This window comes from Scardinius erythrophthalmus (assembly GCF_964197995.2).
Source record: "Scardinius erythrophthalmus genome assembly, chromosome: 24".
NCBI classification, from domain to species: domain Eukaryota; kingdom Metazoa; phylum Chordata; class Actinopteri; order Cypriniformes; family Leuciscidae; genus Scardinius; species Scardinius erythrophthalmus.
The window spans coordinates 17,178,069-17,190,611 of record NC_138244.1 but is presented as its reverse complement, the minus strand read 5'-3'; the positions used below and the strand labels follow the sequence as shown (position 1 = coordinate 17,190,611).

Here is a 12,543-nt window from a genome sequence, read left to right as displayed (position 1 = left end):
TGAGGCCATGTGAGTGAGGTTTACACGCACAGCTCTTACTAGCCTACGTCCGTTACACACACCCCCCTAAATCTCACTCCCATCCAGGTCACAGCCCAAAAAGTAACCGTTCCTACTCAACCCACTCCAAGCGGGATTCAAACCACAGTCTCCAGCATGGGAGGCGGTTTCTCCAGAGTCCCTTATGCACTTATGCACATTCTCTCTCTTCAAAAACAGCGCTGATTGTTGACACGCTAAAAGATATGGATTTAAATTTGTATGTATATATATAACACTGCGGGCCCTATCTTGCACCCAACGCAATTGACTTTGTACACCGACGCATGTATCATTCCTATTTTGCACCCGCGCAAAGCACGCTTTTCCCTCCACAGAAGCACGTCGCTAAACTAGGGAATGAACTTGCGCTCCCTGGCCGGTTCAGCGCAAAAAAGGAGGCGTGTTCCGGCGCAAACGTTCCTTCATGCTATTTTGCAGGTTTAGAAAACAATTGCGCCACTAACCAGGAAAAAATAGTTTAAAGTCAGTGGCGCGTTGCGCATGTTATTCATATGCTATTTTAAGGGCGCATGCTTGGCCATAATCAATGTAGCGTGTGCACAACGCGCATACACTTTGATTCTCTCATCTACACAGAAGCAGCAGTTTTCATTTTTGCAAATCATACATTATTACGATAGATAGATAGATAGATAGATAGATAGATAGATAGATAGATAGATAGATAGATAGATAGATAGATAGATAGATAGATAGATAGATAGATAGATAGATAGATAGATAGATAGATAGATAGATAGATAGATAGATAGATAGATAGATAGATAGATAGATAGATAGATAGATAGATAGATAGATAGATAGATAGATAGATGATAGATAGATAGACAATTTATTATAAAAGCATACATCTAGCTTACACATTTACCCAAATTATCATACGCCTTTTTAACCGAAGTTAATTTGGGTGGGTTTCTCCATCCCCAACGTCCCTGACAAGAGCGTTGCTCTCCTCGGCTGTGAACCGCTCCTGGCGCGCGCCTGGCAAATCCGCCGTTATAATAGGAATCCGCTTTAGAACAAGCGTGTCTGCTCTTAAAGGGAATGTGAGATGACGCTCTGATTGGTTTATTTCACGTTACGCCCAAACCACACCTATGAATAATGAAGCTACTTCAGACCAACCCATTTTAGAATTGCGCCTGGCGCAAGAGTCATTTATCCCGCCGGGAAAATAGCAACAGCGCCAAGACCCGCCCACAAAGTTACTTGCGCTTTGCGCTTTGACACTTGTGTTTCAGATCGTTAAAATAGGGCCCTGCATGTTATCTTGCTTCTTTTGCCCAAGAGCAAGATCTACAGTATATGTCCACGTAATTTTAACAAGAAACTATGCTTCTAATCACAGGTCGAGAGCTGTAGAACCACCCACACAAGTTTGCAAATGTTCATTTGAACTATGGTTTCAGGACATGCTGAATCGTTGAACTATGTTGCTAACGACTGAACTTGCGAACATATTTGCCTAACAATGCTTTTTGGAAACGCAGCCCAGGCTGAGTGACCAGCAAACAGTTTAGCCCATTTTTCCCAGCTGGGGGTCCAGCTAAAATACATTACCATTCTAGAAGATTGCTTCTTTGATTTAAAATGCAGTACTTCCATTGCCACAGCCGCTACAGTATGTTGGTAGTTTCTCCCATTTATTTTTCAGCGAGAGGCCTTCCTTATACTGTCCAGACCGGCAGTATGGAGACTTACACAAAAGAGTGGTACTGGGGTCACAAGGTTAGACTTGAATAAAATTACAATTCAAAAGGAGATTCAGTGAATATTGTACACAGTCACATTTCCTTGACAGGATGGCAGTGCTCTGTTGTCTTGGAGAGACAGTACATGAAATCCTCTGCTGATGTGTTTACCTCCTTGCCCACGTCAGTACTTAGTAATACAGTTAATTTGATTTCAGTCTCAACTAAGGAGTAGTATGGAATTACACCTTCGTGCGGTGTTCTAGATTCTCCACTCCTGACCTAAAAACCTCGGCTCATTCATTCTCAGCACCTTAATATAAACGTTAGGAGCTTTATCATCTGCTTCACCCACAGCAGGCATATGTTATCATTTACTGCTCGTTAGCTTACTGATCACTCGCACCCAAGGTAAGGAAAGTAGTAATATATTTGTTAGCGAAGTTAGCCATTTATCAAACTCTTAGACATGGCCAAGGATAAATCTACATTTTAAATTGTCTTGCTCTGGGCGTATGGTTGCATTTGAGGTTTGTGAATTTGTTAATTTTAGCATTATTGAAATTGCTTAGATATTTAAAAACAATGTTGGATGGGATTTGACTGGATTGTGAAAAGTGTGCCAAAATGGAGTCATACCTGATCCTGAGGTTACATTAACTAAATAATCCACTAATATAACAATATCAGCAATAATTCATCGCTTTCTGTGTTAGCTACCTAGCTAGATTAGCATCTGAACAAATCCCTAACCTAAATTTGGTGTGCAACTCATCCCGCACAAGTGCTACGGAATGATACATCAAATTGTGAGGCTTGTTGAGGAGAGGTGTGCCATTTGAAATATAATTTTAATCTGATGGACAATAAAACAAAAGACAAAAAGTCTTATAGACTTACATCGAAGGACGATCCTGGTTCAGTCCTAGAAACAAGGGGCTAAATTAACGAAAAAATGTACGGAATTTAATGAATGTCTTAAACTCAAAGAAGTAAATAAGAATTTTCCTAAGTGATTAGGATTTTTTTTTATTTTTACATTAAAATAAGAAAATATGGTTTTGTGTTTCATCAGACATTGTCGCCTATAGGGCGGCGCACTTTTGTTGCCGTACTGTAACCGTTGAAATAACCCTCTTCTTTTCTCACTCTAGATGTACATTCAGACAGCCACACTGACCGTCTCTCTGAGCCTGAGTGCGTCCGTGTCTCTGGGGATGCTTTACATGCCCAAAGTCTACATCATTATCCTGCACCCGGAGCAGAACGTGCCCAAACGCAAGCGCAGCTTCAAGGCCATCGTCACCGCTGCCACCATGACAAACAAGCTCAGCCAGCTGGCCAGTGAACGGCCCAATGGAGAGGTGAAAACCGAACTCTGTGAGAGTGGGGACAATAGTAGTGAGTACAGTCTTCTCTAACATGCACACTTTGTTATAATGTTAATGTGGAACATGGGACATCAATGACATGATGCTAATCTATTCATTTATTTAAAAATACATTAAAAATGTAAATCATGCACTGTAAAAAGTGATCAGTTGACTTAACTTAAAAAAAAGTGAGGAAACCTGTTGCCTTAAAAATAAGTATTAAACTTCACGTAATTGAAATTCCACATAACTTAATTTTTTCAATTACGCATGAAGTTCATTTACTTAATTTGAAGGCAACGGGTTTCCTCACTTTTAAGTTAAGTCAACTGATCACTTTTTACAGTGTGTCTTTAGTTTGTGTATTGAAATTTATTTTGATATTTTTGGGGGGCATAAAGTAAAAAATTAAAAAACAGGGTTCTTTTCTTGAAAAGAAAACCTTAAGTAGTTTGACATATTTTATTTCCTCTTAAATTGGTGGTTCTCAACCTTTTTGACAACAATGTTTGAAGGCCCAACACTCCTAGTTTCTGTAAATTAAGTTTTAATAATATTCTTCAAGTTTTCATTATTTTAACCAATGAATTTACATGATTGCGTCATTCATGATTTATTGAATTTTCACTCATAATTTCTCCCTGATTGGGATTGGGATGTCATGTGGTGCACATAAATATAGAAACTTTTATATTTATTAATTAATAATTCAACATTTCAATATATTTTTGAAAATAACGTATGCATAAAAAATGTATTCAATGTGTAAGGAAAATATTGTATTACTTTTTACTTTGTGGTTGCACCACATGACATTTTTAAGTCCTCTTAACAATTATTGTTGAAAAAAAGAAAACCAACCTCTTTTTTTTAAACTAGTATAATAATAATTTTCTTTATCATGCATACTCTTAAATGTCATTGACCCACATACATTACATTCATATATTTAACAAAGTAAATACAGTATATTACGGAAATGTCACTATTCCTTTAATGGTGGCTAAGCTGTGCATGATCTTTGTTCTAATGAACTGATAACTTCAATGCTGCTAAAATGTCCGCATTGGGTACTCTCTTTGGCATTTATCTTGTCATCTGAAGCTTTTTATTATGAGGAAATGAAGCAGATAAGGATGCATTCACTAGAGGATCATTGCTAATTCATTAGCTATGCTGCCTGCATTGTCTGACGCTAACACTAGATCTCTTATAAAATCTGAATTACTGACTGCAAGCTCATGGAAACAGACTGTACTTCAGCAGCCAGTGTGGTGCTACCTTTTACACGAAGGATCCGATCATTAACCAGGGCGAGGGCAGCATACACGGGCCCACAGCACTGTAAAAGTTAATGCAAATGTTCAGACCCTCACTAATGTGCCATGACCCCTCGGCGAAAGGGCTCTAACACTGGGCCAGTTCATAATGAGAGTCAAATGTACCATGTAATGAATGTAGAGAATACCATTTAGAGGACAAACACGTTTTGGTGTTTCTCATTGCAGTTTTACTATGTCCGTTTTAGTGAACAACATTCAAATATGCTAATAGGTGTTGTTGTGAGTCAGTACTGTACAGGTTTTAGTAGCAATATGGGCCCATTATTAGGACAATATTTGAAGTGTAAATGTGAGGTCACATTAGCTATGAACTATGAAGCACCGTTCGCACAGATGGTGGTTATGACCCTGAATGTGACTGAACCTAAAGAGATTATTGGCTATTATTGAGAAATAGTTGAAAATTCTGACATTACTAAATGACCCTGATGTCATTCTAACACAAAGGAGAAATTTTGAATAATGTGCTTTTTTGTGCAGTTTCAAAGATTGAGATTTCAAGCTTCAAAAGGCTACAAAAGCACCATAAAAGAGGTCCTTATGACTAGTATAGTATATTTCAAATTCTCTATAGACACAACAAGACTGAAATTCAAGTCGTTTTTCACTGAAAATCTTCCTCTTTAGTAAACACTTAACTGCTGTGACCGGATCAATATAAATGAATCATTCCAACCAAAAGAATGATTTGTCTTCAAAGTTTCAGTCTGTTTGTCATTGTCACGGTCACGTTCTTCAGCCTTCATCTGTGTGTGCACTTCATTCCCCAGAATCCTCCATGGCGCACACCTGCACTCACTCACCCAATCACCAATCATCATCACCTGCACTCCCTCATTAACCACCCTTTATATTCAGCACTCTCCCTTCACTCCTTGTCTGGTCTCGTCGATGTTCACATGACCCACAGACTTCCGAACACTTACCTGGATTCCTACCTGTCATTTCATCCTCTCCAATCCGTCCTGCCTGCCATCCTGTTCTGCCTTCAGCCCGACATCATCTGCAAAGAGAAAGAAAGACAAGGACATTACCAACCAGCTAAGCATCCACTGTTATTCTGTGTTTCTGTTACTCACCATCTGTCTGCATCTCCACACTCCCTGAAAATAAACTATTAACCTTACCATCTTGTCTGCATCCTCTGTAAAACCCTGACAGAAGACCAGACCACACGAAGCATGGAAGTTGCTCACTTCACCCTAACCCCAGCTGATCGTCTGATTCATTGTTTTCAAGATGGCTGCTCAATCGAGGAATATGTCGCCGGCTTTCTGGAGCTTTCTGTTGGGGTAAGCTGGACAGATGATGTCCTAAAAACAGTATTTTGGGGCGGACTGGATAACCATCTGTACCAGCAAGCTCCAGCGGAGGCAATCCCAGGCTCATTTGCCCAGTATCTAGATCATGTGTTGTGGTTGAGTGGCTCAAGGTTCACCGTAGGTGAGGTTGAGGACATCGCCACTCAACCACCATCTCCAGCCATCTTCACCACGCCACCCATCATCATCCGGAATTCAGTCACCAGCACTAGCGAGCCTGCATTTGACGCCAGTCCAGCCGAGCCTGCACTTCACGCCAGTCCAGCCGAGCCCGCACTTCACGCCAGAGCTGCCGAGACCAAGGCAGTAGGCGTCGTGCCCGCCGCCCCTGAGTCTATGAGCGTCATGCCCGCCGCGCCTGTGACTGTCAGCGTCGCCTGCCCGCCAGAGCCAGAGCCAGTCGCCTGCCCGCCAGAGCCAGTCGCCTGCCCGCCAGAGCCAGAGCCAGTCGCCTGCCCGCCAGAGCCAGAGCCAGAGCCAGTCGCCTGCCCGCCAGAGCCAGAGCCAGTCGCCTGCCCGCCAGAGCCAGAGCCAGTCGCCTGCCCGCCAGAGCCAGTCGCCTGCCCGCCAGAGCCAGAGCCAGTCGCCTGCCCGCCAGAGCCAGTGAGCGTCGTTCTCCCCGAGCCAGAGCCAGAGTTTTCAAAGCCCTCATCGCTGGTCCCGTCCAGCACAAAGCCCTCATCGCTGGTTCCGTCCAGCTCAAATCCCTCTTCATCGCTGGTCCCGTCCAGCTCAAATCCCTCTTCATCGCTGGTCCCGTCCAGCTCAAAGCCCTCATCGCTGGTCCCGTCCAGCTCAAAGCCCTCATCGCTGGTCCCGTCCAGCTCAAAGCCCTCATCGCTGGTCCCGTCCAGCTCAAAGCCCTCATCGCTGGTCCCGTCCAGCTCAAAGCCCTCATCGCTGGTCCCGTCCAGCTCAAAGCCCTCATCGCTGGTCCCGTCCAGCTCAAAGCCCTCATCGCTGGTCCCGTCCAGCTCAAAGCCCTCATCGCTGGTCCCGTCCAGCTCAAAGCCCTCATCGCTGGTCCCGTCCAGCACAGAGCCTTCTTCGCCGCTGGTCCCGTCCAGCACAGAGCCCTCTTCACCGCTGGTCCCGTCCAGCACAGAGCCCTTTTCACCGCTGGTCCCGTCCAGCACAGAGCCCTCTTCACCGCTGGTCCCGTCCAGCACAGAGCCCTTTTCACCGCTGGTCCCGTCCAGCACAGAGCCTAGCACAGAGCCTTCACCGCTGGTCCCGTCCAGCACAGAGCCCTCTTCACCGCTGGTCCCGTCCAGCACAGAGCCCTCTTCACCGCTGGTCCCGTCCAGCACAGAGCCCTCTTCACCGCTGGTCCCGTCCAGCACTGAGCCCCCTTCACCGCTGGTTCCGTCCAGTACAGAGCCCTCTTCACCGCTGGTCCTGCCCAGCACCGAGCCTTCACCGCTGGTCCTGCCCTGCACAGGGCCTTCACTGTTGGTCCCATTCAGCTCAACACCCTCTTCACAGCTGGTCCTGTCCAGCTCAACGCCCTCTTCACCGCGGGTCCTGTCCAGCTCAACGCCCTCTTCACCGCGGGTCCTGTCCAGCTCAACGCCCTCCTCACAGCGGGTCCTGTCCAGCTCAACGCCCTCCTCACAGCTGGTCTGTCCAGCTCAACGCCCTCCTCACAGCTGGTCCAGTCCAGCTCAACGCCCTCCTCACAGCTGGTCCAGTCCAGCTCAACGCCCTCCTCACAGCTGGTCCTGCCCAGCACAGAGCCCTCATCGCTGCCCAGCACAGAGCCCTCATCGCTGCCCAGCACAGAGCCCTCATCGCTGCCCAGCACCGAGCCCTCATCGCTGCCCAGCACCGAGCCCTCATCGCTGCCCAGCACCGAGCCCTCATCGCTGCCCAGCACCGAGCCCTCATCGCTGCCCAGCACCGAGCCCTCATCGCTGCCCAGCACCGAGCCCTCATCGCTGCCCAGCACCGAGCCCTCATCGCTGCCCAGCACAGAGCCCTCATCGCTGCCCAGCACAGAGCCCTCATCGCTGCCCAGCACAGAGCCCTCATCGCTGCCCAGCACAGAGCCCTCATCGCTGCCCAGCACAGAGCCCTCATCGCTGCCCAGCACAGAGCCCTCATCGCTGCCCAGCACAGAGCCCTCATCGCTGCCCAGCACAGAGCCCTCATCGCTGCCCAGCTCAGAGCCCTCATCGCTGCCCAGCTCAGAGCCCTCATCGCTGCCCAGCTCAGAGCCCTCATCGCTGCCCAGCTCAGAGCCCTCTTCGCCGCTGGTTCCGCCCAGCTCAGAGCCCTCCTCGCCGCTGGTCCTGTCCAGCTCAGAGCCCTCCTCGCCGCTGGACCAGTCCAGCTCCAAGCCCTCTTCGCCGCTGGTCTTGTCCAGCTCAGAGTCCTCTTCGCCGCTGGTCCTGTCCAGTCCAGAGCCGCCTTCATCACTGGTCCTGTCCAGCCCAGAGCCGCTTTCGCCCCCTGCCTCTTCCAGTCCAGTGTTAAAGCCTGATATTTCCCCAAAGGAATTTTGGGGGGGGGGCTATCAGTCGTCTCCGCCATGGCCACCTGAAGGGTCCTCACCGCCGTGGCCACCCGAAGGGTCTTCTCCGCCATGGCCACCCGAAGGTTCTTCTCCGCCATGGCCACCCGAAGGGTCCTCACCGCCATGGCCACCCGAAGAGTCCTCTCCGCCATGGCCACCCGAAGGGTCCGCACCGCCATGGCCACCAGAAAGGTCCTTACCGCCATGGTCCCCTGCTCAGCCTGTATCACCATGGTCCCCTGATCAGTCTGCTTCACCTTGGTTCCCTGCTCAGCCTGCACCGTCCTGATCACCTCCTCTGTCTGTCCTGCCACCATCCTGGAGTCCGTACTCCTGAACCTGCTCCACCTTCCCGTCACGGACTCCAGGGTGCCCACCCCCCCTCCCGTATGCTGCCTTCTTCGGCGCGGGACGCGCCTTACGGGAGGGGGGAGTAATGTCACGGTCACGTTCTTCAGCCTTCATCTGTGTGTGCACTTCATTCCCCAGAATCCTCCATGGCGCACACCTGCACTCACTCACCCAATCACCAATCATCATCACCTGCACTCCCTCATTAACCACCCTTTATATTCAGCACTCTCCCTTCACTCCTTGTCTGGTCTCGTCGATGTTCACATGACCCACAGACTTCCGAACACTTACCTGGATTCCTACCTGTCATTTCATCCTCTCCAATCCGTCCTGCCTGCCATCCTGTTCTGCCTTCAGCCCGACATCATCTGCAAAGAGAAAGAAAGACAAGGACATTACCAACCAGCTAAGCATCCACTGTTATTCTGTGTTTCTGTTACTCACCATCTGTCTGCATCTCCACACTCCCTGAAAATAAACTATTAACCTTACCATCTTGTCTGCATCCTCTGTAAAACCCTGACAGTCATAAAGCTATCAAAAGACTTGGAATATATTGCATATGGGCCATTTTTATGCTTTTTTTGGTGCTTTTTGATCATTTTAGAGCCTGACAGTCCCAGTTCTCATTCACTTTCATGACATTGAGTGGCCAAAATTCACCTTTTGAAAAGAGAAACTCGAATGGGTTTCATGACGGTTAAGTGATGCCTGAAGTTTTATGTGCATATTTTCTGTTTGAGTGAATGTCTAAACTAAGGGTTCGTTTTGATTTTAATTGAATTTTGAAGCATGCCATGAATTCTTTTTTGAATGACTTTTCACAACTCAAACCTTTTCTGCAAAAAAGGCACAAGATAAAGACATTACAAAAGAGTGTTATTACTTTCTCAAATTTTTTCTTCTTACTTTTAAATGAAAGGAAGCAGCAAAATCATTTTCAATCTATGAAACAAAGTGAGCATTTTATCCTGATGGTTGCAGAGCTACGTTCAGAATCTATAAGTTCCCCAACTTACTCTACAATTCTCCCATCTCTTGCTGTGACATTTGTGTCTTCCGATACACAGCGGTCTTCTTTAACTGGCTATTTTCATTTTCAGCACCGTCCACAAAAACAACCTACGTCAGCTACACCAATCATGCCATATGACTGCACATCCTGAAAATGGTTTGGCATGGATCCGGCAGAACAGGATCCAATGACTGAAACCCAAGCATGAGACATCAGTGTTGTTTGTGGACAAGAGGATGGACTCTTGGACTTTTTTTTTTTTTTTCTTGGATATTTTATAAGAAAGCCTAGGCGGACATCCAAAAAATGGAGACAAAAGCTGCTATTTACGTGGGCAGCCAATAAAACGGGACACTGGCAAAGAGGGGTAAGAAAAAAAATACAAAAGTTTAAAGAAACAGAACAAATATTGGAGTCGACCATGTTACATGTTATTCTAATTGTAAGTATTTTGTGGTTGTGAAATTTTTTTCATTCTTGTCCCACAGTGTCAGACCTGCATTGGAAAAATGCGTTTGTCTCTTGTATTGGCTACTCTGGTCTATAACCTTGGGTTGTGAGTGTGCAAATGCCATGTTGGAAGCATGCCAATTCAACTTTTTATACAAATAATTTATTTATAATAAAGGAATGTTTTTGAAATGTGGTGGGTGTTTGGACATTTATGTTTTTGGGGATGAAACGTAATACGTAATTCACAGTAGGGCTTCAACTAACAATTATTTTGATAATCAATGAATCTGTTGATTATCTGTGATTATACATTTTTATATATATAATAATAATTTAAAAGCTAAATGTAATGTCCAACAACTAATATTTTATCAAAATGAATATTTTAGGCAACGTATTGTGCTTCATTTCTTTGTCGCACTGTCAGTAACCAATAATGAAATATGTTGTTGATTATTCTTGTTTTGTTTTATAATAGTTTTTCATTGACATCAGAGACATCAAACAAGTGCCTCTAAAATCTTGTTTGCATATGCGCATTTTCAAATTCGGCACGTCCTGACGTAATGTAAAAGACACAGCATTGGTTCTCACGTCTAACAGTGCTTTTTTTGGACTGATTCTCCCATAAAGCTGTAGTATAACTTCAGTAGACTTGTGTTTCACAGTATTTATTACTATTTTAGCTATATAGTCCCTGGTCACTTTATGCTTTTATTGTATGGAAAAGAGCAGCATGGACATTCTGTGAAATATGGTTTTTTTTATGTTCTACGGTAAAAGTTTGGAACAACAAGAGGGTGAGTAAATGATTACAGAATTTTATTTCTTTTGTTTAATCTTTGTAAAACTAAGCGTGTAATAGTGCTGAAGAATGTGTCATGCATGTATTTTCTGTTTACGTGAGTCTAGACATTTCCAGGTGAGTCTAGCATATAAAAAATGCCAAGCTGGCAGGTTGGTATAATTTATGAGCTGAATCTGAGCAGGTGTACTGCGTTCCAAATATAGCAAGCATTCATTATCTTTCCATGGCAATACAATATATGTTATTTATTACCGTGCATATAGCTTTCCTTAAATCTTAAAGGAGCTTCCAAATTGTCCAATGTTCCTTATCCTCCGAAAAGTGGAGAACGCCTAGTGTTGCACCCAGCATTTTAAAAAGCCTTACTGTCCACATATTGAAACTTCTGTCAAAATGACCTTTGACATCCACTACGCCTTCTTTTACCTGACCTCAATATTTCTAAGCATAAATGCAACTCATTTACACACTTACCTCGCAGCAGTTTTTACAAAGGATGTTTCGGATCCAGTCGGATGCCGTTAATTGGCTCTCTGACTGACAGAATATTCCTGCAACTAAACTACTTCCTTGTAACTATGTCTACCAAACCCAATTATCTCTCCTTAGAGCCTTTTCTCACTAATTACTGCCTCTCAGTTGCTATTTAAGACTCATGAGATATGAAAAAAAAAGCATTGATAACAAAAATAAACAGGCCGTTAAATAGTTCTGGCACTTCAGATGTTTCCGCAGTGCACAGCTTGGCGGATGGCATCCTTCTCTTTGACAAACACACTGCAAATGGCTGGAGTGCAAGAAAATAATGGAGAAAATTGACCACGTGTTGTCGGTGATCAATATTTGTTCTGTGGAGGAAGACGGCGACAGACAACTTACACCTGAGAGAGGAACATCAATACAGCAATAATAATGGCAACTTAAATTGTTTATGGAGAATTCAAACAGCATTCGGAGCATTTAACAGCTTTTATTCACTAGTGTTGAGTATAAAATCCACTGGTATCACTTTACCATGCCTCAAGACACTGTTTAGATGTTTTATTACAAGACATTTGTGTGGTTTTTGTCCTTAAAAAGCTCTGTGTGTAGGATTGATTTCTTACACGTCTCATACCAAGCCTCCATTGCTAATTTCAAAATGTTATTTTAGAGCTATAGTACTAGAGGTTTGCGCCAATGATATGCAGACTAATGCAGTTATTGGAGAGAGATTGATAGATTGCTTAAGCATGTGTGAATTACTTAAGTCTGTTCATCTCTCAACGGTGTTAGGCAACTAATAGCGAGGCTGTAAGTTTAACCGCTTCAATAACAGCGCCATTACTGTCTCGATGCTAAGAAATGTCATGTAGTTTTGCAGATCCTGAACTATTTTGTTGATGAAAGCAGAGAGAAAAGAAATGAAATAATGAATTTGTGCAGGGTAGCGCTGACAGCGTGTTTCTGTGCGCGTGAATGTTTCTGTACTGTATGTGTGCGTTGTACGGGAGAGAGAGTGAGTGCTTTTCGTAGATAATGAAACGTAATTTTGTGTGGGAAAACATGGAATTAATGGAATAGTTTGTCCTTTTTATCATATTGTGTGTTATATTTATTTACTTGG

At 44.7% G+C, this 12,543-nt stretch overlaps 1 protein-coding gene across 2 annotated transcripts in view; it reads left to right on the top strand.

Annotated features, from left to right (window-relative positions):
• The window catches only part of grm8b (glutamate receptor, metabotropic 8b), a 168,906-nt gene extending 158,583 nt beyond the window's left edge, over window positions 1–10,323 (top strand). Inside the window, exons 10-11 of one of the 2 annotated variants that reach the window (XM_081356280.1) lie at window positions 2,909–3,155; window positions 9,765–10,323. In XM_081356280.1, coding sequence (XP_081212406.1) covers window positions 2,909–3,155; window positions 9,765–9,814 — 297 coding nt within the window. In that variant the 3' untranslated portion in view covers window positions 9,815–10,323. The remainder of the gene's footprint in view (window positions 1–2,908; window positions 3,156–9,764) is intronic. The other variant, XM_081356279.1, reaches the window with a different exon arrangement.
• Window positions 10,324–12,543: the final 2,220 nt, after the last annotated feature.